Source organism: Phacochoerus africanus, chromosome 13 (genome assembly GCF_016906955.1).
Source record: "Phacochoerus africanus isolate WHEZ1 chromosome 13, ROS_Pafr_v1, whole genome shotgun sequence".
NCBI classification, from domain to species: Eukaryota; Metazoa; Chordata; class Mammalia; order Artiodactyla; family Suidae; genus Phacochoerus; species Phacochoerus africanus.
Genome location: NC_062556.1, coordinates 62304613 through 62328170, shown reverse-complemented (window position 1 = coordinate 62328170; position 23558 = coordinate 62304613). Strand labels below are relative to the sequence as shown.

General features: G+C 44.4%; 1 protein-coding gene across 1 annotated transcript in view; it reads right to left on the bottom strand.

Moving 5' to 3' along the window:
* GPC6 (glypican 6) overlaps positions 1 to 19684 on the bottom strand; it is a 1121514-nt gene extending 1101830 nt beyond the window's left edge. Inside the window, exon 1 of the mRNA XM_047755763.1 lies at positions 18891 to 19684. Coding sequence (XP_047611719.1) covers positions 18891 to 19050 — 160 coding nt within the window. The 5' untranslated portion in view covers positions 19051 to 19684. The remainder of the gene's footprint in view (positions 1 to 18890) is intronic.
* Positions 19685 to 23558: the final 3874 nt, after the last annotated feature.

Below are 23558 nucleotides of genomic sequence, written 5' to 3'. Positions count from 1 at the left end.
CCAGCTGGAACCACATATTGCAGCATCTACGCAAGAAAGCTGGTAAAAGGGATTCACAGCCTGAATTGTTCTTTTAAGCCGCCAGTACCAAAAAAAAAATTGCCTCACCATTAGTGTCATCGTTGATTATCAAAATATTTATATGTCTCTTTAGATACAAGATTCCCACTTTAACAGGGTAGCGTGAGGTCGATGAATTTTTTTAAATACTCAACATAATCACATGCCAATGTCCCCAAAGGAATGTTTGTAGAGGAAATGGTAGAATGGGCACCCTTTAAAACATCTTGAAACAGGGGCTGTCATATGGGATGCATGTGGTTGTCTTCCTAATATTTCCCTAGAAAAATCATTAAAATGCAGCTGCTGAAATAATTTCGGGTTAAATATCATCCTTGAGTAATATAGACAATTCCCTCAGGACAGATGCACGTTCTGTTTGCTTGAACAAGGACTGATGGAACTTTTCAAAATCAGTGTTGCCCGGTGTCTTAAGGAATTCACAGGCATGATCTGTTTAGCAGAGGAATTTAACCTTCCCTCGGTGCTGTATAACGAGGCTTCACCCATTTATATGGAAAGACAATTAACACTATATAAGAAATAAATTGTTCTAGTGGAGAAAAAAGGCATTTCAGAATCCCGGATTCAGAGCCGCTGCTTTCTCTGCCCCCCGCCCCCAAGAGTTTACCTTTTCCTGCCCAGCAACCTTCACCTGCTTTCCTCTAGGCTCCTGGTGCCCTTATCGCTCCATTTCCCACATAATATTGAAATTAAGCATCTATTTGTCTGTCTTCACTACGCTCTGTGTACCTCAAGGGCAGGGCAATGCTGGGTGCTGTTCTTGAACCAACTAATTAAAAAGAAATCTGAACTGATGTAAGAGAAGTTTAGGTACCAGCTTAAAATGGCATTCACGGGGTTACAAGTGGTTCCTACGGACGTTCCAGCGACACAACTTATTATTCAAAGCGTCCACCGTACATAGATCATCTGACGGCTTTATCCCTAGGCCTGACTTTTTAAACTAACTTTCCTCTCTATCAGTTTCCTTATCTCCCAGGAAATGTCACTGCAGTTTAAAGTGACTCTACATTTAACTTCTCTAATCTTTATAGGTATTTGAATAGTGCGGTCAGTGATAGCTAAAATATGCCACATTTTAAGGAAAAAAAAAATATCTCGATAGACATTTACCTAAATGTAGCAGGTGCTTCATTATAAGGAACATGCTCTAAAATAAAACAAAAGCAACAAAATGCATGTCCTATGCAATAAACGCTGGTGGCCTATGCTTTCGAAAATTGATTTCCACTGGCTAAGCTAATATAATTTATCAGCTGTGATCTTTCAAAGAAAATATAAGGGTTGTTTTTTGTATTACACCATTTAATTTTGATCTTACCAAAAGTTGTCTGGAAGGCCTGTCCCCCACATAGACAAACTCCTCATGGTTCCAATTATTTATTGAGTACCTACTATGCTCAAGCACTACGTTCTAGGGAGTACAAATATGCATTCAAGTTCCCTCGGCCATCCTATAGGTAAATTTGGGAAACACAAATTAAGAGGTTCGTTCTGTTTTGTTTTATATTTTTTATTACCGTATAGTTGATTTGCAGTGTTCTGCCGATTTCTGCTGTACAGCAAAGTGACCCAGTCACACATATACGTACATTCTTTTTTTTTTCCATATGTTTACTTTTTATTGAATTTGTTAATGTTACAGAGTTCTTGCACTGCCAAACCATGCCTGAGAATTCAAAGAAAGAAATGGTATAATGGACAGCCTCATCCACCCTTCATTCTCTTTCTTAAGTTATTTTCCATCCGGGTCCATCCCAAGAGACTGGCTATAGTTCCCTGTGCCGTACAGCAGGGCTTCATTGCTTCTCCATTCTAAATTTAATAGTCTGCATCCATTCTAAATTTAATAGTCTGTAGCTCCCAGACCATCCTACTCTCTCCCTTCCCCTCCTTGGTGGCCACAAGTCTGTTCTCTATGTCTGTGAGGAGATTCATTTGAAATGACACAGGACAAGAGATATGAGAAAGCAGAATCTGATTAATTACCAAATGACTAAACAAACATTCCATAAGAATGCAAGAGAATGGAGTTCCCTTCGTGGCTCAGTGGTTAACGAATCCGACTACTAACCATGAGGTTGTGGGTTCGATCCCTGGCCTCGCTCAGTGGGTTAAGGATCCGGTGTTGCCCTGAGCTGTGGTGTAGGTCACAGACAAGGTTCGGATCCTGCGTTGCTGTGGCTCTGGCGTAGGCCGGTGGCTACAGCTCTGGTTAGACCCCTAGCTGGGACCCTCCAATATGCTGCAGGTGCAGCCCTAGAAAAGACAAAAAAAAAAAAAACCTAAATAAATAAATAAATTTTTTTTAATTTTTAAAAAATGCAAGAGAAGGAAAAACTTAAAGACTGGATGGGCTAGGACAAATTCACGATGGGGAATTTGAGGCCAACTGGACTTTCCTTGGTGGAGAAAGTGGGGAGGACAGATCAAGCCTTGTTACGAGGTGTTAACAGATGAGCCACGGAAGGAACACAAAGTTGGGGGGGAAAGTTCTGTATTAGACAGAAATTTCTAGATGGGTGCTTTGATGTACATTGGAAGGATAGTTTGAGATCCTGAATATCAAACCAATGTGGTTGAAATTTATTCTCAAGCCACTGGAGGACCAAACTGACAGAGATGGTTTAAGGCTTCAACTGTAAGCCAGTGGGTCTCAAAATGTCACCTAGGCACCATCAGCATCTTCTGGGCGTCGGCCCCATCTCAGAGCTAGGAAACACCTAGCTTGGGACCCCAGCAGCCTCATTTGAACAAACCCACTGGGTGACCTTGAGAACCCCTAGTTTCAGCAAATTAAAATAATCAAAGCCATGCAACTATTATAGATCCTTCTGCTGGCAGCATGCGCAACAGAAACCTGTGAGGATGGCCTCAAAGAGAAGTTTCAGAGCCATTTCCAAGCAGAAGACCAAAAAGAAGAGAAATAAATGTTTTTGAAAGATTTGCTATTTGACATTTAACAGCAATTCAGGATCACCATTTAACATTCCATTAAAGCGTCTCTCTCCGAAGCTTATCATAAAAAGAAATTAAAAGTGACTAAGTCTTAGAGTGGGGATTACAGCCTACTAGGCTTTCTCTCACCCCTTCTGAATAAGAAATAGGAAGATTGCTCATCATGATACGCGTGCGTCGGGAGGGCATTGGGGAAAAAACACCAACATTTACTGGAGACTTCTCTCTGTCAAGCTGTTCACATGCATTATGCCACTTAATCCTCACAGAGAAACATTAGGAGCCAAGCTATATTTCCTGCCATTTTATAAAAGTAAGGATCCTGGGGTTCAAAGAGGTAAGAAAACTTTAAACTAATCAATTAGTAAGTACAAAACAAGGAATTAAGTCCTTCTGCTTCGGTACAGTACCATCTGCCAGGAGGTCCACAGACTCTCATATAAACAAGAAATCCATAGTATTCGCAGTTCGTTTGATGTTTGAGTCTCAGAAACTTTCATCTTGCTTATTTAATGGGGATGATATTTTGCAAATACTTAACCAATTTCATTTTGGGGGCCCCTTTTCATTGTTTTCCAACAAGCTTCCGCCTCCAAGGGCACCTGTGTCTGTCACCTGACCTCATTGGGAGACAAGAGTCTCCCACCTGGATGAAGGGTTTGCGTCCAGGAAGAGAAAGGACAGCAAACCCATCACTGCCCCCAAGGTGGTGAGCAGAAGGGAGGCAGAGGGATGGGAACAGCTCCCCATCACTCAATCCCTCACCCCCCCGGACCCCTTTCTCCCAGTTTCTCCTCTCTGAGCTTTGAATCACAACAAGAAAGCCAAAGAGAAGAGGTATATCTGGCTCAAATGCTGTTTAGGACTCTGGGAAGAGACTGCTATGGGAGCTACCTGTCCCCAAACTTAGGGCCAGGCCGCAGGCACAGAGTGATAAGAGGGAGGGCTGGACCCCTCTCACCCCTCTCCCAGGGGCGGGGAGATAGGGGTCTGGCCAAGCAACGGAACAGCCATCCTGGGGAGCCTCACAAGGCAGCTGATAATCAAAGCTGCTGGTGGGCCAGAGACCAGGTGAGGGACGGGCTAAGGATTCAGGCGGCCAGTGGGGCCAGAATGGCCTATGTGAGGGTGACAACTTCAGGAAAAGGAGTCAGCAGGGCCTTCTCAAGTTGCTCAAGATCAGAGCCCAAAGCTGTACAGGCACCCTGGAGGTAGGGACACCCCAAAGAAGCTCCCTCTTCGCTCTCCCCCTTTCCTGGGAAAGAGTCACTCCCTTGTCACTCCTTAGCCCCAGGAAGAGGCTGATTTGTTTACCTATCATCTCCTGTTGTGTATAGGGTCTTTATTAATTGCCTGGCATTATGTAAGAGCTTTATAAATGTTAATTCACGAAATACAATCACACTACTGAGAGATGGGAATGTAAGTGACCCTGTTCACAGGTGGCAAAAATGAGGCACTGAGACATTCAGGAAAAAAGACCAAGGAGCAGAGCCAGGGCTCAAAGCCAGTCTCTGCTTAACCGCTAAACCAGAGAAGGTCTCCCACAGGATTGACTGTTACTGAGAAGGGCTAAACCAATAGCACTAAACTTTAAACTTGACCGCACTGAAGTCTGTTCTCCATCTACTTACCCCCGAAGTGGGGGGTCCAGGGGACAACCAGATGGGGTATGTGAGGGAAGAGGAGGAGGCGGAAGACGAAAACAAGAACAGGAAGAGTGCGAGGAAATGATGTGCCTTTTCACATCCAAGTTCCGACGTGTCCATATTTTCATCTTTGGGGGGAACAAATCATGGCAGTTCACATAGTTCTCGAAGGTCCTCCAAGAGCTTGCAAAACAGAAGTGACCCCGGAGTGAAGAATGGTGGCCCATTGACATGGCTGCTTTGCTCTTATCTTGTCCAGGTACCACCAGAAAGTTGAAATATTAGAAGCACTGCTTGGACCTAAATGAAATCCCAAGAGGTAGCATTTCTCTCAAGTTTTTCATGGAAAATGTCCAAGTCAGAAGGTGTTTTTCAGATATGTTTAATTTTGCTTTTTTCCCCAAAAGCCCACAAGACTGAAATACCAACCTGGGACCAAACCCTGGCTTAAGGGTCTCCCAAATTCTTAAGGGAGCACACAGCTGCCTGTTTGGGGAACACTTTACACCCTCCCCCCCACAGGAGGATAAAACAAACACTAAAAACAAAAGAAAGGGAAAGCAAAGGCAGACTGGATATAAGGCTGAAAGTGAAACGTATTGCTTTCAGAAATATACTGTCATTCTTAGGATCAAACGAACAGATTGAAAGTATGAGGTGTTTTACAGACACACAGAACTGGCTTGTGGTTGCCCCAGGGCTAGGGAGGGAGTGGGATGGCCTGGGAGTTTGGGGTCGGTAGATGTAAACTATTACACTTAGAATGGAGAAACAATGAGCTCCTACTGTATAGCACAGGGAACTAGGTCCAGTCTCTTGGGACAGACCATGATGGGAGATCGTATGAGCAAAGGAATGGATATCTACGTATGACTGGGTCACTCGGCTGTACTGCAGAAACTGGCATATTGGCACAACCAAGTCTAATTTAAAAAAAAAATTTTTTTAAAAGAAAGTATAAAGTGTTTTAGAGGCTTCCTGGGGCTCCATTAATTATTTTTTTCCCTGATGAGATATTACCAAGTGGGGCCACTGCTAATGATAACATCATCTCCGCTCCTGGTGGCCGGTCCTACGGGACACAGAGGCCAGCAAGGTGGCGGATGCATGGCACCGACACCATTTTATATTTATCTGCGATTTGCTTGAGGTTTTCAACCCTAACACGCCGCTGAATAGGTCCTGGGATATGGTGTTTGCACAATGTCTGCAAAAAAATGATTCTTTCGAGGAGGGGGAGAAAAAAGGACAGCGCTTTCAATGTTCAGTATCCGTTACATCTGCTGCTCAGCTGGAAACGCTGTTAAAAGGCCATTAGAACCTTAAGGTAACAGACCTGGAAGGCTCTGAAAGCCAGGGAGCAATTTGCTGTTTGCGTGAGGAGGATGGGCCCAGCCACTTCCTCTTCAAGGGCTGAAAACAGCTTCTGTCACGAGCCGTGAAAATCAATTCCGCGGGAAGCCTCCCCGCTGCAGTGTGGCTGCAGGTGGGACACCTAGGGGCCGGCGCTGCCCAGCTGAGTGTCCTTCCGGGCTTCCCTGGAACCTTCCAGAAGTCCTGGGCCGGGGCTCCCCGGGGCTGTGCCTGCGAGGCCGTGGGCAGCCTGGCCTTTCCAGGAATCGTTAGGCTTCTCTCTCAGGGGATGCCAGTTTTCTCTGATGCGTCGTGAGGTCAAAGGCAGAATTGCCACCCAGAATGAAGCCGGCTTCAGGAAGCGGCAACCTGGGAAAAGCTGGCTCGCGCTTCTCTGTAGTCCCTTTGTTTTTCGTGATGATAGTAATTGGGAGAGAGGCTCATTTTTGCAAATGCCTTGTTTCAAAGCCTTTCAAAACAGAGAGCATGTCTCAACTTCTTTTTTTCAAATACATCACATTTTTTTCAAATATTTCGGATGTATCGCAATGGCTTTGTCAAGAGTTGTACTGGCTACACGAATGGTCAGAAAGCTTAAAATTCACTTTAAAGTGTGTTGCAGGTGGTTCTAGGAAATGGTTATTCCAGTTACAAAATACAACCTTGGTTACCACAAAGAATTAGAATCATTATAACCTAGATTTTTATATAGAGTCAACCCTTTGTTAAATTGAAAACCTTTGTGTAATTTACTAAGCACGTTCTAGATAGGAATAAATAGCGATGCTTAAATCATAGCCATCAGCATGTGATGATGCTCATAACTTCCTACAATACTAAATTATTTATCTTTACACCAATAACCCAGGCTGAGAAAGTGACTCAAAGTTAATTTGTTAAATTAAAATAAGAAACAAGATGAAAAAGGAAAATGTCATGGGTTTTACTGTGAATGTCTGCTGTACCTAACATATTGTTTTAACTGGAATTTAGGTGTGATTGAGCTATACATTTTCTGGAGTAAAATAGAAAAACGCAGGTTGATACAATTTCTCTATGTCTATTTTATAAAACACATCATGAAGATCTCTGATTTTAAGAAACCCTCAGAGTTATTTTTTTAAAGAAGGGAAGGTGGTAAATGAAAAGAGATTCTATGTAATAATTTTGTTGTTGATGACATAAGACTTGCCATTTGCAACCTATTATATTCAATTGAAATTGACCTTTTATGAGAGCCATGTGGTAATATAAGTGAAATGAATATATTCTTTATGGCAGTCATATAAAAGGATTGGCCCAAGCTTTTAACAAAGTACTTGACCTCCTGGTGTCTGAATACCCCCAAGTCTGTGAAAGAATATTGAATAAGATAACCACATAATCAAGTAAGTAGTAAAAGCACAATAAAAGCCTTTCACACATTAGCACTTGATAATGTAAAAGTAACAGCTATGTTCCCTGCATTCAGTGCAAACATGTAGCTGGAGGAGAAGCTGCCACAGATTAGGTAGGCGTGTTCAGGAATCTTGCATTTCCAGAGTGTTAGTACTTTAGAATTACAAATTCTTCTTTTCCAAGTAGAGGTCCCATTATGTCAAAGATCATTTAAATTTTCAAAATCATTTTTTTAAACCTTCTGCTAAACGGAAGAGAAAGAAAAAAAATCAGCGATTTTAAATTTTACCATTTTTAAAATTTTAAAAACTCCAAATCATTGGGATTTGGAATAAAATAGGATAAGCACACAGCTAAAGGACAAAAGCTTCTTAGTTTTCCAGGAAAAAGTTAAGGCCTATCATTTAAAAATATCTATAGTAATCTAAAAGCATGGTGGCTTTTTTCAAGTTCATTTCAACCATTAATTAAGTTCATTTCTGACCCATTAAGAAAATAATAATTGAAAGTTATTCATCATTTTTTGGAAGACCTCAAAGTACTTTCTTTGCAAAGAAAGAGATGCCTCAACTTCATTGCAACCTTGAGAAGAAACACCTCTAGGTCCCCGAAATTCAGCTGTGGAACCCTGGACTCTGGTAATCTCAGCTCTTCTGGGGGCACAGAAAGAGGAAGTCAACTTCTCAAGAAATCCAAAAACTGTAATAAGGAGCAAACACACCAGCCGATACAGCCTACAGAACACAGGTGTGCATGCCCAGAACGGATTATGCTATGTCTTCAATGAAATGCATATACAAAGAGTGACCAGCTCTAAATGTAGTCACCCCATATTTAGAAGTCAGGAACAAACCACTAGACCTGCACAAGGGGGAAAAAAAAAAAAAAAAAAAAACACCTCTGGGGCATGGGGGTGGGGGGGTGAAGGGTGCAGAGGAGGGCAAAGAATTACTCTTGACCAGAGATCTTTTGAAAAGGAACCCCCAAATGAGTCCTACATACCCAGAGAAAGCCTACGGTGTTAGCAAAGAAGCACGTGAAAGAACTTTAAGATGTCCTTTCTCAGTTTCCCTTTAAAGCAATGCTGTGGTTTTCTTTAACTCCAGGAGAAGCACCCTAGGCAGCCTGGTCAGGCCCCTTCTGCTCCAGACATAGGTGGCTGTGGATGGAACTAATCTAGTAACTCTCCTTGCCTTGGTCCCCCTAGTGGCCAATGCAAACATCTGAAAGAAGACTGTGGAAATAGAGGGGGTTGCAATTTGGAGCAGCAACACTTTGCGGGTGGAGATTCTCACCAGAGATCAAGGAGAAAAATAACACAAAATCATTGCCCAAACTAGACTGTCTGCCCTGAAAAAAAAAAATGTGTATTTAAAACCACAAAACAAACGTACCCAGAAATTCTGGATCAGCAGATCAGCATCACCAGCAGCTCAGATCAGCCTGGACCCAGCAGCATCCGTATCACAGGGGAACATGTTACAAACGCAAATTATAGACCCTATCTCAGAACTACTGAATCAGGAAAGGGGGGGGAGAGGGGGGACCCAGGCATTTCTGTTTAATTTGTATCTGACAAGACCTCCAGTGACTCTGATGCATGATAAAGTTTATGAGCACTGCTCCAGGTCACTGGTTCTCTTCCCTGGATGTACACTGGAAGTACTTGGGAAGTTTTAAAAAGAAAGGAAGAGAAGGGAGGGAGGAAAGGACCCTTCCCAAATAAATTAAGTCAGAATATCTGAAGATGAAGCTCAAGTGAAGGTATTTTTTTAATACCTCACATGATTCCAGGATAACCCTGGCTCTTGCCAACTCGAAAGAGCCAGTTAACATTTTCTGGTATTTTGTGAGCCGGCTGTTAAATCTGCTAGTAACTCGAAATCAGTCATAGTGGGAACATTGAGACCACAGAAACTGGCAGATGCTACCAATCATGTCTCCCCATGCTACCCTCCAAAGAGACGACTGTTTAATGTTTATCAGTTCACCGCTGGCCAGAGTTGAGAAACATGGTTCAAAGCAAGAATGCCAAAAACTTAATTAAATCAGATAGTCTGATTCAGTCTTCTCCCTTGCTCCATGACCCCTCAGTTCCTTGGGATTCTTAGGAAGATGGTGAAGAGTAACCAGTTCAGTGGCCACATATGTGAAGAAGGTGAATATCAGCCGCCATCTGTAACCGTGACTAGTTCAGATCAATAGCCATAGTCCTTCTTTCTAAGTGTGGGCATGGGAAGCAATTCTGGAATAAGTGTGGGTAAATCTGCCAGGGGATTGCTGAGGGTTGCCTGTGTCATCGCAATAGAGCTGGACATGGGAAGAAATGGTCCCTTTTTGGCACTGCAACGAGGCTTTGCCTCTTGGTACACCAGCAGGCAAACGTTTCCATCACGGAGCTGACCTACAGAGAGGATGGACTGGATGAGCCAAATGGGGAGAACGTGGAACGAAGTGCTACTGTTAACCTCCCATTTCCTCACTCCTGCTCAGAACTGCTCTGTGTTGGGACGTCTTCATGTGTAAAATGATGGTTGTCCATGATTGTGTAAGCCAGCTGAGTTAGGATTTTCGGTGACCCACAGCCAAAAGGATCTTAAGTGACACGGATTAGTTTAGGCAAGAGTTTCAACAGCTTGTCCTCTTTAAAACTCCCCCCCCCCCTTTTTTTGGGAATGTATAATTAGCAGAGCAGTTTTTCAAGGTTTTCCTGTTGTTGTTGTTTTTAATTTTGCCTCTTCTGCAGTTCCCATAGTGGCTCAGTGGTTAATGAACCCAACCAGCATCCATGAGGACACAGGTTCGATCCCTGGCCTTGCTCATTGGGTTAACGATCCAGCGTTGCTGTGCTCTGTGGTGCAGGTCACAGACGTGGCTCAGACCCTGCATCGCTATGGCTGTGGTGTAAACCAGCAACCAGAGCTCTGATTTAACCCCTAACCTGGGAACTTCCACAGGTTATGCCACAGGTGGGCCCTAAAAAGAGCAAAAAATTAAAAATAAATAATAATTTTGCCTCTTTTTTCTCTGAGGACCTCACTCACCCTCCTCTCCTCATCACCTGAGCCTTTATACCTAAAACAACTCCTTCCCTCTCCCGGAGCCTTGAATAAGCTCTCTACTCCTCCTGTTTATAGGGCTTGGCCAACCTAAAGCAATACTCTCATCACGTCCCTTCACTGCCATGGACCTCAGATCATAACTTACTTCCTGCCATCTAAAGCCTAGGGCATTCGAGGCCCATCAAAAATCCAATCCCACCCTCCCTGTTCAACATTACTTCCCACAAATTCTTAATCAACCCCTTTCTGACTCTCCTCCACCAGCATTATTTTTCTCATAAATTTAACCCCACCCCAATGCCTTCTTCTGTCATGGCCCTTTTTCAGATGCGACCCATCCTTCAAGGTTCCTGTGATGGTTAACTTTATGTTTCTACATCACTGGCCTAAGGGATGCCCAGATTAATGGCAAAACATGATTTCTGGGTGTGTCTATAAAGGTGCTTCTGGAAGAGATTAGCATCTAATGCAGACTGAGTGACCAATGTGGGCAGACACCATCCAAACCTTCGGTGACCTGAATGGAACAAAAAGGCAAAGGAATGTCCAATTCTACCTTCTTGAGCTGGGATGCCCAGCTATTCCTGCCCTCGGACATCAGAGCTCCTGGTTCTTAGGCCTTTTGACTCAGACTGAACTATACCACCTGCTTTCTTGGGTTGTCAGCTGGCAGGTGGTAGATTGTGGGACTTTGAGGCCTTTATTAACACATGAGCCAATTCCTATGATAAATCTTCTGTTATATATCCCTATCTATCTACTAAGTCTCATCTCCATAGAAAAAGAAAGAAAGAAAGAAAGAAAGAAAGAAAGAAAGAAAGAAAGAAAGAAAGAAAGAAAGAAAGAAAGAAAGGAAGGAGGAAGGAAGGAAGGGAAAGAGAAGAGAAGTAAGGGAGGAGGCAGGGAGGAAGGAAGGAGGGAAAGAAGGAAGAGATAGCTTATTGGTTCTGTTTTTCTGGAGACCCCTAATACAGTTTCAATTAAATTTGACCTCCTCCTTTCTGCAAGGTCAAAGAAATCTCTTCATTCTGTGATTCTTATCATTACAGTCAGCAGTGCAATTTGGTACTTAAGCCAGAGACACACCATTGGGCAATGAAGTAACTAATTCTTTGTCTCGGCAAAAAAAAAAAAAAAAAAAACAAACTTTTCAGTTTTGTGCACTGCCACAGGACAAAGAACTGTGACTTGAGTTTCAAAATGGGCAAAGCAGATGTCATACATTTGGATAATTCTGTATTTTCTCTGAGTTAATAATGCCTTACCCCACTCTATTTAGGAAATCTTTTTCTCTCCCCCAGACTGATACTCTTTAACAGTCCTCTGCTGGTTTAATGATACTCTGTTTCCACTAAAAAGCACAAATGAACTGTGTAGAAGTATTTACATGACCTTGTTAATTCCAAGAAAGTTTCTGGGACACTTGCTTCTCTCTTAACTTTCTCTCTCTCTCTCTCTCCCTCTCTCCCTGACACACACACAACACACACACACACACACACATGCACACCCGAGTCCTTATTCATTGTCAGTCACATAGTAGATGCTCAGTGAACAACTGTGGCCTGATGAATGGTTTAGACGGTATCAATTTTACCTCCTAAATATTTCTTGACCCCTTCAATTTCCTTCCCTTCCCACAGTCACCACTCTGGCACATACAAAATCTCTCCTCTTTCTGTATCTCCCCTTTGCTCCCCCCCAATCTGTTCTCTACCCAACAACCAGAGTAACACTCAAAAGCATGCCCAGTCCTGATTAAAACACTTCTTCAGCAGCTTCTCACTGTTCCAGGTTAAAGGCCAGAGTCACTGCAGGGAGTTGGAGGAATTTCAGTGCTGATCCAGGAGAGAGTTCCTGGTCAAGGAAAGAGACGGGACCACGAGGGGCACCTGGACAGGACAAGCTTTCTTGGGGAGGCACGGTGACAGGTTGCAAGTGAGGAGAAGTCCCTCAGGGCTAAGAAGCCTCCAGAGACACCAAGGGGCCCCTACCAGGAAGGAGAAGAGGGTATGGGCACTGCCAGGGGAGGGAGACATGTACACAGGTGAAGGTGCTGGGCCATAGGGTGTGGAGGGCGGGGGCAGCTTGTATAGGCCCAGGGTATACAAAATGGGCAGGCTTTAAGTGGTTCAGAATCTGGTTTGAGGCTATAAAACCTTGAGTTTAGCCCACAGGCTTTGGAGCTAAGGGTCCATGCCTGCGGTGTTTGGCCAGTATGCATGGGCCTTCTTTAGATGGTATATACAAGTTATTAACCTGGTCCTCAGGCTCATCTCCCATCTCTCTCTCACCCCCCCTTACCCCTTCACTGTTCCCCCAAGTTCTGGAACCCCTCTCCCTGTTTCCAGGGCCCTCTTACCAGGTAGGCGATGTGTGTGCCCTCTGCTCACCCCCTTCCTACTGACTCCTACTCCTGCTTCAGAGCCCACTGCTCTTCCTCAGGATGCACTGTCATCACCTGTGATCAGAGCCCAAGAACCTATTAAATGCGTTTCCAATGCCAGAAACCCCAGGGACAGTGCACTATCTCAGCCTTTCACTGGGAACAGTGCCCTTAATGTCTGCTCCCCTGCTTGGATTACAATTCCCAGGAGCTTAGAGCCAGCGCCTGGCACAGTGACTTACACATAGTAGGTACACAAGAACTATTTGTTGGAGAAATGGGGGTGGGAGCCTCAAGGAAATGGAGAAGGGATTGTAAAAATAATCAATAATCTGTATTATTATTGAGTCAAATTTGTCTTTGTTTCTAACCAGTGCATTTGTTTAAAAATACACTTCATCCAGGGTGATTAAAAGCTCTTAAATATTTCCATCCAGGGTTCTTAGAATTTTTAAACCTGGACCCAAGATTTAGCACTATGAAATCCTTTATTTACAAATATGCCATCCCAGGGAGTCAAGTGCACTTTCAAACATTAGCATAGAAATCACTAGAAACTGAAAAATATTGGAGAAATCTATGAAACTATTTAAAGTTTAGTTATGGGCCAGTTAAAGAATTTAAGAGAGCAGAGGTCAGTCTACGAGAGGATATAAGCACCAAGTTTGAAATATTATTCTCTTTATCCTAGCAAGACAACACTAAGTCACCTTACCAGCCTTGCTAAGTCTTTTGAGAGATGTGAATTAAGGGGGTGGGAAGTCTTATAGTGTTAGTCTTGTGGGTTTGAGTATAAATTCATAGTATGACAATAAATTATTTTATCAAGAATTTCTTTACTACAATTTTTATTCTAAACTCATGTTTTTGTAAAAAGCCTACTGACTGAATGGCAGGTGACTTCAGTTTAATAGGACTTAGTGATTTTATATTTTGTAAGTGTTCATGATACTCACCCACCCTCTCATATAAATGATAATGCAATATTTATGCTACCATATTTTAAAGAATATAAGGTTGCATATTTTAAATCACTTTTGACAGTGGCCTACATTTCTACTCACAAGCTATTATGATGTGGCACAGTTAAAAGCTGTTTTATGTAAAAAAAACTCTGTCAACTCAGATGAACTCGTTCTCAATGATGACATATCACCTTCTAATTAAATCAGCTAAGATAACTCTGCTTGCCAGATCATTCGAAAATTAATTCCCAAATCAAGAGTCTAACAAGTGGTACTCCTACCAGCCCAGGTTTTCGATGGCTTTGATACCTGGAATTAATGTAGAAATCTAGTGACTTGATAAACCATTAAAAAAACATCTGAAGATCTGCTCATTTATACCTCACACCGTCCCTCGAAAGGATTTTAAAGACATCATCTAACTAAACAGAGGGCAAAGAAATCAGAACCCTGTGAAGCAGGCAGCTAAATGGAAATTAAATTATTTATCCCAAACTAGGCGATTTAATATGTCTCTAAACGAGCACCAAACAGTGGTTTTTCATTTATGCTAATGTGATAGCTACATATAAATTGAAAAAAAGAGTTGGGTTTAAAGGCAAGGTATTAAATAAGTCGGTTTGCTGGGGAGCAGAGGCAGGGAAGGCTGGCCCCTGAAAAGTACCCCCCCCCAAAAAAAGGGAAAGGACTGCTGGACAAAGCCCAGGTAAAAGGAACCATTACACAGTTTGTAATTTGAAAATAATAAAGATGGACCAAATAGGTCACTAGCATATCAGTGGAATATGAGAATGTTCTCTTTTTTAATTTTAAATTTTGAGAGAGATTCTTAGATTTCTGAGATAAACTGATATCAAAGAGATGGGAAAGAACTTAATGCTCTCTTAAAATCCAGTTGCAGCCCAACTCTCAAAATACCTGATACCGGAAAAAAAGAGGCAAAGTAAATTATTGAGAACAGAGTTAGTTATATTTTTTTTTCCTAATCCGTGGAGATAAACGTCCCTCCTCTCTCTCCCCGCATGATTTCCTATAGTAAGTTTTCTTTTGTTGGACAAACCCAATATTTAGAAGGTAGGGTCAGTATATTGAAAAAAACCAACACATGTTTTTACTTTCTGTCTGTTACAGAACTTCATCTATACCATGGCTGGGGAAAATGCACAGTCACATGGTTTAGTGGTGGTAGTGTGGCCAATGCCTGAGAACATAAAATCCAAATTTAAAATGATTTTGAAAAAGGAGAGATGTTCCCAGTAAACAGAAAAAGCGCTCAGCTTGAACTGTGAGTGGCTGCATATGGTGATCGATAAGCCAGGCTATAAATGTATTAGGTGAGGAAAGAGTCGCCTGTGCATGTATTCATTCAATAAACTCATACCGACAAAGCGCGCTCGCGGTAAAGTCTATGGACTCCAGTGCCTGGGGTCAGAGTACCTTTGTTTGAATTCTAGCCGCATCATCATCTAGCTGAGTCATCCTTGAGCAAGTTAATTACGTGTCTCTCTGATGCTCAGTCTTTTCATCTTTAAAATGGGGATAATGATAGTATCGAGAACGTTATTAGAAAAAGGCAATAAGGCAATGTTTAATGTTTTCAAAGTGGGTAATGTTTTCAAACAGGTGCTGGGCACATAGTAATTTCTATATAAGGGATTATTAAGTACAGTTACATTAGATAAGTAAAAAAAAAAAAAAATGAGCATGTAAGCCAATAAGGTACCATTAGTCGGCTACAAATATATATTATAATGAATGACTCCAGGAAGGCTCAAAGCGTAAGATAGTGGCACCCTAAGCATATGGCAACATTCCCTGAATTGCCCAGACTTTTAAGCAGATGCTCTTTTCAGTTGTGAGTTCCTTTAGAAGTTTGGAGCCAACAGGAGGAGTTGGACTGGAAAATGAGATAATATGACTGATGCTGGAAGAAAGACTGGCATGCTTCACACTGACCTTTGATCAGAATAACAGTCCTAACAAAGAACTTGATGATACACGGCTCGATATCTTCCCAGAAGACAGAACAAGAGAAAATAAGCAAGCACATTCTGAAGGCTTTTTGGCTAGATATCTGGAAACATTTCGATACCACAAAAATTACCAAGTATGAGAATGGATCGCTGAGAGGGGCTCCAGTCTACTGCTTTGGAGGTCTTTCAAACAAGGACAGATAGTCTATCGGATCTGCCTGGGATGGTTTAAAATCAGGGCTGAGTGAAGATTAATGGTGCGAGCTGCCCCTTAAAGGCCTCCTCTTTCCCAAGCACGCTCTCTGAGAGTAGAACTTTATATATTGCCCATCACAGTCCCTCATCTGTTGAGTTTAAAGAACTCCCTTTTATCCTAGAATAGAAAAGGGCAACACTATTTCACAATTGTGAATTCTGAGTAAAACTTTAATAATGTCATGATGAAACATAATGTCCTTATTACCTCTCAGTTATTTTACCAGGCAAGCTACCTGCAAATATCTTTCAATTAGAAACAGCTCTCATGAATCTGAAATCTGAAAGGCAGTTCCATTAAATTCAGGTTCCCTGGCAGACTAAGGACACATGCCATTTCTCAACCAAACCAGTAAAAGCCCAAACAAGGCAAAGGATGGAAAGAAGCTGAAGGAAAGGCCAACCTCCATACACTAGACAATTAAAAGTAAATCGTATCAGGAACCAGGGAGGAGAGGAAACCTGTGTTCATTTAACAACAGGGCACCTAAGTGATTATTCCAACAGCAATAGGTAGCATTGAGTAAAGTTTACCTTGGGAAAAAATGCAGAGCCTTGATATACAACTATCTTTCAATTCATTTCTCTTCCTATCAGATGTGCCTCTGACACTCCAGTGACCTATATCTTGATTATTTCTACCGGCACCAAAGGACACGAAGATTTAGACAAATCAGCAGTGCCCTCAGTCCTAGAAAGTGAGTTTAACAAAAGTGCACACGTTTTAGAACTTCATAGCTAATTAGCAAGCACTGTAATCGTCAAGGGGGGGGGGGTAAGGAAAAGAAAAAAAAAAAAAAACTCCGGAGTTAAAAATCTACTGAAGGATTTATTCCAACCACTGGCAATGTTTCTGGAAACTAAATGGTGCCTACAGAAATTATAGACACTGAAAATCTTCACTTTGATATTGAGGAGATGTGCATCGTGGGAAGGGTGAACGGTAGTCTCCTGAAAGTCCCATTATTCACAAAAGAATACTGAAGCAATTTTAAAATACTTAACTATTTTCTTCTTAGAGATATCTTATCTGAAATCATGCTGAGAAATATCTATGTGTTTAAAAGACACAGGAAAAGCCCAGATTAGAGGAGAAAAAGTTCCTAGGAGAAGTGATCCATCCTATAAACCTTTTAAAAGTTGAATTCCCGGAGATTTGGGGGAGGGGAAAGCAAAGCTGATCCTTATCAATTAATTAAAAAGAACGAAATAACAGTAGACAAAGGAGAAGGAGAGTTAAGAAACTTAAGGAGCTACGAGGGCAGTTGCTCACTATTCATTGATTAACAAATTAAAGAGCTCTGGAAAAGGGAGAAGAAATGACTGGAAGAGAAAATGGTCTTTTAATGCATCACAGGTCCGCCTCCAACTCACCAGAGGCTGCCTAGGTCTGGCTCTGAATTGAAAAAGCTCCCTGTATATAATGCTCTGCGCTGTTAGCGTGATGTATATAAGCCCTTTTTCTTTCAATGCGTGCATTTATAGAAATGTGCTCATTCCGGTATAAGTAAAAACCCTCACTTGTAGAGTTTGTGGATCAGCCATAATAAAAGAGCAACCCCACTACGTATCGAAACTGTGATGCTTTAAGAGAGCTGCAAAAGGTTTTTCCTCCAACGGCCAGTTTTTCGGCAAAACGCGGAGAGGCTGGTGGAAATCCGGCGTTTTGACCATCTGAGGTCAACGAAGACTTCAGCTGCCGGCTTTGAGCAGCCCGCGCCCTCGCAGCATCTCCCGGCCCCTCTCAGCCTCTCTCAGCTCCGCGCTCCCGCAGCCACAGGATTGCCTCTCCCCAACACGTTTCATTCACACAGCCCCCCGAGAAGCTGGGATTCGGTTGGAGCTAAGAGCCGGAAAACAGGCACCCAGGCTGCAGCGCAAGTTGTGGGAGACCAGCGCTGTGCTCACACTGGCGCGGAGAAAGGGGGTGGGGGCTCTGGGCGGAGGAGTGCCGGCGGCCCGCACGCGAGATAAACCCGGTCCGAGGAGCCCGAGACCAACCCACGAGCGAGCCATCCGCTTAAGTTGGCTCAGCTGCCGCGAACCTCGCCGCGAGGCCGCACTCAGGACCCGGCGCCGCGCCGGGTGGCTGGGATGTCCCCCGAACCACGAGGGACCAACCGCAATCGGGGAAGCACAGGGAACCGTAATGGGAAAGCCCGCCCCAAATCTGAACCGGGCAGCCCGCGAACTCCCCAAACCAGCCCGGAACTGCTGCGATCTGAGGACGAGTCCCCGTGTGGGGGTCCCCCCTCACCCGTGAGCCTCGCCCGCCCCCGGCCCCGCCGCCGCGCGCCCGGTCTCCCCCAAGGGCAGGAGAGGGGAGCAAGGGGCCCGGGGAGCCCTCCGCGTCTCTCCCTCGCCCCCGCTGGCGCGAGGGCGGGAGCGGAGAAGGCGCCACTCAGACTGTGGCGCTGGGGAAACTGCGGCGGCAGTTCTTCCAAGTTTGCCTGAGCGAGTGGCGCGGGGTTAGGGGATCTGCCCTCGCCCGCGGCCGCCCCCGAGGGTCCCGGGCTCCCCGGCCGCAGCGGCCCGGGTCAACGACGGAGGGGGCGCGAGGGCGCTGGAGCCGAGCGCGGGAGGGAGGGAAAGAGGGCGCTCCCGCGTGTGCACACAATGAGGCAGCCGAGACGCTCACCTTCCCCCGCGGGAGCACCGGCCGCCCGGCACGGAGGCGCGGCGGCCGGCAAAGCCCCGACAGAAAGTGAACACCAACAACTCAGCAACAGGGCGGAGGCGGAGGGCTTCCGGAGCCCGGGGGCTGCCGAGGGCTGCAGTCTGCCCGGGCCGCGCGCCCGCGCGCTTACCTGCGATCTCCTGGTAGGGGATGTCCGCCAGGCTGAATCCCTTGGCACCGTACGCCTGGCGAACCTCGCCGCAGCTCCGAGCCTTCACATCCGCCCCGGCCGGGAGGGACAGCAGCAGCCCGGAGAGAGGAAGAATCACAGCCCCGATCCAAGAAGGCATGGTGCAACATGCAAATCCAGCTCGGTGAACCCCAGGACCCGTGCGCTCTTCACCTTGCCCCTCTAGCCGAAAGCCCGCCAGAGCCGGCGGCGCGCTCCTCGCCGCTGCCCAGCGTCACCCCCTTCCGCCAGCCGAGGGGACGAGCAGCGCAGCCCTCTGGACTGCGCTCAGCAAACTTTTATAAGCCTGATGGAGGACGGCAAGCCAACCAGGGCTGGCTAGGAAAGCAGCCGCCTCGCTCCTCTAGCCCCCCAGATCGAAAACGGTGCAATAAAAACGAGAGAGAGGAGGAAAAGAAATGTTTAAAAAGCCACCATGGGGGTTGAGAGCTGTGATCCGAGTTCCGAGCCGCGGAATCCTAGCGCGCAGCGAGCTCGGCTCGCCCGCGTGTGCGGCGAAGGTGGGAACGCGCGCCGGCTCTCCCCGAGAGGGAGATGGACAGGCGGCCGCGAGTGTGTGCGCGCGCGAGTGTGTGTCGGTGTGAGCTCGGGGTTCTTGGGGATCCGTGTGCGTGGAGGTATGTGTTGGGGATGTACGGGATCCAGGGGAAACCTCAGCTTCACACAGACTGAGGGAGCCTGTGAGAGTCCTCCTGAAATAGGAAGAGAGAAATCCTGGAGACAGACACTGGAGGCGAGAGGGAAGGAGAAAGAAGGGGACGGAGCGAAACGTGCTACACATTGCACAGCCGAAATTCAGAGGCAGAGTCGAAGCCAAAACCTGGACTGGATTTCTTTCTACTCGGTAGAAGAAGCCGGGCGGGGGGGAAAGAAAACGTTCTTATTTCCTCATTCCCTGAACATCTTCATCCTGACCCTAAATGGTACCTTTAAATGACATGTCAGTCATCTATCCAGACAACTTAATCTGAAGTCATTACCATACGTTATTAAATTATATTTTCGTGGACGTAAAGGACAGCACAATTCCAATTGTTGCTCCAAATATGAGCAACGATTCACGACCTACTGAAACACAAAGCCAGCATAAAAATGAACATTAGAGGGGACCCCTGAAGAGCACAGCACCGTCACCGCTCTAATTAAGGGTCTCACTTCTGTTTGACTTGGCCTTTATTTTCTGAATTCAGTGCGGGCACACCTTAGAGACGAGTAGCTTTTTACTGTTAAATTGCGAGTTCCGGACTCAGAAGCTTCCCCCTTTTTAATTTCAAATAGTACATAATCTTGGATCAGACATCATTATGCTTTTAGGTTTCCAGGATATGGAGGGACAGGAAAGCTAAGGAGAAGAAGCAGAACAAGGAAGCAGGGAGAAAAACGGGAGGGCAGGGGTCAGTGAGCACAAGAAGGAAAATACTGGGAGGAAAGGGAGGTCTTCCTTCCCTCTCCCCAGATGCTCTCACTTACTAGACTCACCATTTTCTTCCCAGGTAACAGAATTCTCAAGTGAGGGATCAATTCAGTTCCTTCTTCCGGGCTTACACACAAGTTCTGTGAAATGGGATAAAACTGAAAATTTGTATCGACTTTCTTATGTTAAGAAACTCTGCTAGGTAGACTGTCTGTTGAAATCCAAAGCTCAGGCAACTACTAAGGTAGGTAAATTCAAAACTCCCCCCCCCCGCCCCAATAATTAGAATAATGCTTATTTACTTGTGTGGCTGTATGTACTTATGTAAGCACATTATTCAGCAATAACTATAGGGTAATGTCACATTTTTTGGAGCTCACCTGTAGAGCTATAAGGCATTTTTCTGATGATGGTTATAAATGCCCAGGATGACTCGTGAAATGTTAAATCCTATTGGTTATTCCCATCACAGTCATAATCATCATCTTCATTATCCCAACACACGAGGTACTTCTTCTTCCTCTCTTTAATTAATTTCTCCATTTATTACACCAAAAAGGCTCCTGAATTTAAGATCCAGCCTGATTTCAACTACGGAAATGTTGAAACGTGAGGTTATCTTATTTACGAGTTGACTTTTTTCTTCTTGAAAACTCATAGCTAAACATTTCTTTCCAAAAACAATAGCCACTTTTTTTTTCCCCTTAAAGGCTTAGCACAATTTTTACCTTCACAATACTGTGCTCATTGACAGACCTCAAGTGACTGAATTCATTCCCCTCAGAGTCTGAAACCAAGAAGAGAACCAAATATACTCTCATGTCTTTGTGAGCAAAGGCTAAGATGCGTAGGATCAAGAACTGCTCTAGCCAAGTTGTTATTTCTATGATTTTGGACATGACCTCCTTCAACCTTCTGTTTCTGTCTGAGCCCAGCGATGGGCATTTTCCCCTCCGAATGAAGGCACTGAATACACACATAACTTATCCTCTTAGCTCACACTGGGACTCACTGTAATTGACCCTTCCTCTCCCAGTAGATAGCAGATAATGCAATAGAAAGGACCCTTGAAGTGGAGGAAGAATGGGTAAAAACACAGTGTATGTGTTTTAAATCGTCTGAAAATCAGTCCACTTTGAAGTATTTAGTGAGTGTGCAATGCAACTATTCAGCAGGTTATTCTCCATAGCTCCCACACTAGTGGCAAGGCTAGGATGGGAAGAGTTATAACTCAGACATCAAAACATTCGTTTAATCCCATCAGGAGAGTAAAACCATTTCAGGTGGGTTTGTAAACCCCCATCAGATTAAAAAAAAATGAAGTAACTTGCTTTACTGGTGCTCTCAAACCCTGATGGGTCCATGCATTGGGCAGTGTGGCACTGTGTGAGGTGGCATAAGAAATAGTCAAACTTTCCAGCTGAGGGCAACAGCAGAGCCTAGATGAGGTATTGGAATGTGCACTGAAGGTCATGCAAGTTTACAGAAGAGGCCTAAGAAGAAAAGGACTCATGTTAAGGAGAAGTTGGCATTGGGTTTAGATAGAAAAAAAAGTTTAGCTGAGGACTTGAACCCTGGCAGTAATGTTTATGTCATAGGTAATAGGAAAGAAAGTGAGAACATGAAGAACATGAAAGCAGAGGAAGCAGGAGCACAGAAGCAAGAAGAGAAAGACAGGGAGTTCCCATCGTGGCACAGCCAAACACATCCGACTAGTATCCATGAGGATTCAGGATCCATCCCCGGCCTCACTCAGTGGGTTAAGGATCCGGCATTGCTATGAGCTGTGGTGTAGGCTGCAGATGAGGCTCGGATCTGGCATTGCTGTGGCTGTGGTGTAGGCCGGCAGCTGCAAGCCCAGTTTGACCCCTAGCCTGGGAACTTCCATATACCGAGGGTGCAGCCCTAAAAAGAAAAAAAAAAGAGAGAGAGAGAAAGACAGAACTCTGCAACAATAATCAAGATTTCAGCTGACCAAGACCAGAAGAGTAAGACAGAGAATGGAACAAAGGTGAAGATAAAATTTGCAGAAAGGATTAGCATGATTTGGTCCCTGGTTCAATACACAAAAATTACTAAAAAGTTATTTTAAAATTGTGAGTCAAAATAAAAAAATTAAATTAAAAAGAGGGGGGAGTTCCATCGTGGCTGAGCGGTAATGAACCTGACTAGTATCCATGAGGATGTGGGTTCGAACCCTGGCCTTGCTTAGTGGGTTAAGGATCTGGCGTTGCTGTGGCTGTGGCATAGGCTGGCAGCTGCAGCTCCAATTCGACCCCCTAGCCTGGGAACTTCCACTGGCCCCAGGTGGGGCCCTAAAAAAAATAAAAAATAAGTAAATAAGTAAATAAATTAAGTTACATTAAATTGTGAGTCTCAGTTCCCTAGTAGCTCAGGGGGTTGAATGAATATCTGCCGTGGCTCAGCCACTGCTGTGACTCCAGTTTAATCTCTGGCCTAGGGATTTCCACATGCTGTGGGCACAGCCAAAAAAAAAAAATTGTGAGTCTCATTGGGAAAGTAGGGTATATTTTCTAAGACAATAAGATTCTTGTTTATACAACACTTTCACATCCCAGCTGGTTTTCCTTTTTTTTTTTTTTTCTTTCCACAACAACCTCTTCTGGGCATAAGATGAATGGAACCTCAGAGACTTTGCAATAGAGAAAGAAAAAGACTTGGTCTGAAGAAGCAGCCGAAGCTGGTAAGGGGGCAGAGATGCCCTTGTCATCGCCTACTCCATGGCCTTTGGCTCTTGTTCCTTGCTACCCTAACCCTGACTGTGTTCCAAGGCATTGTGCCAGCACCAAAGAATGAGTCAAATTGGTCAACACAAGTCACCAATCCCTTTCCTATTTCCATTAAAGAGTGTAGGAATGGACATACCACCCATTTTTGGCCAATGGGATATAAGGCAAAGATTTCTGAGAGAAGCATTTTTCCTGATTAAAGGCAGAAACTATGGGAGCAGCAAGGTCTTTTTGCCTCTACCTGCTGCTTTCTTAGAGCTCATTGGCCATCTTGTGAATAGGAGACAAGACATGGCCAAGAGACAAAGAAGGACTGAACAGAGACCGGAAAGCACCTAGATCCTTGCATCCTATTTGATTCACATAATCAGCCCTGGCACTGCCAACCTCCTCACTTCTTGCTAAATTATTCATAAATATCCTTGTAGTCAGTTGGTTACTCTG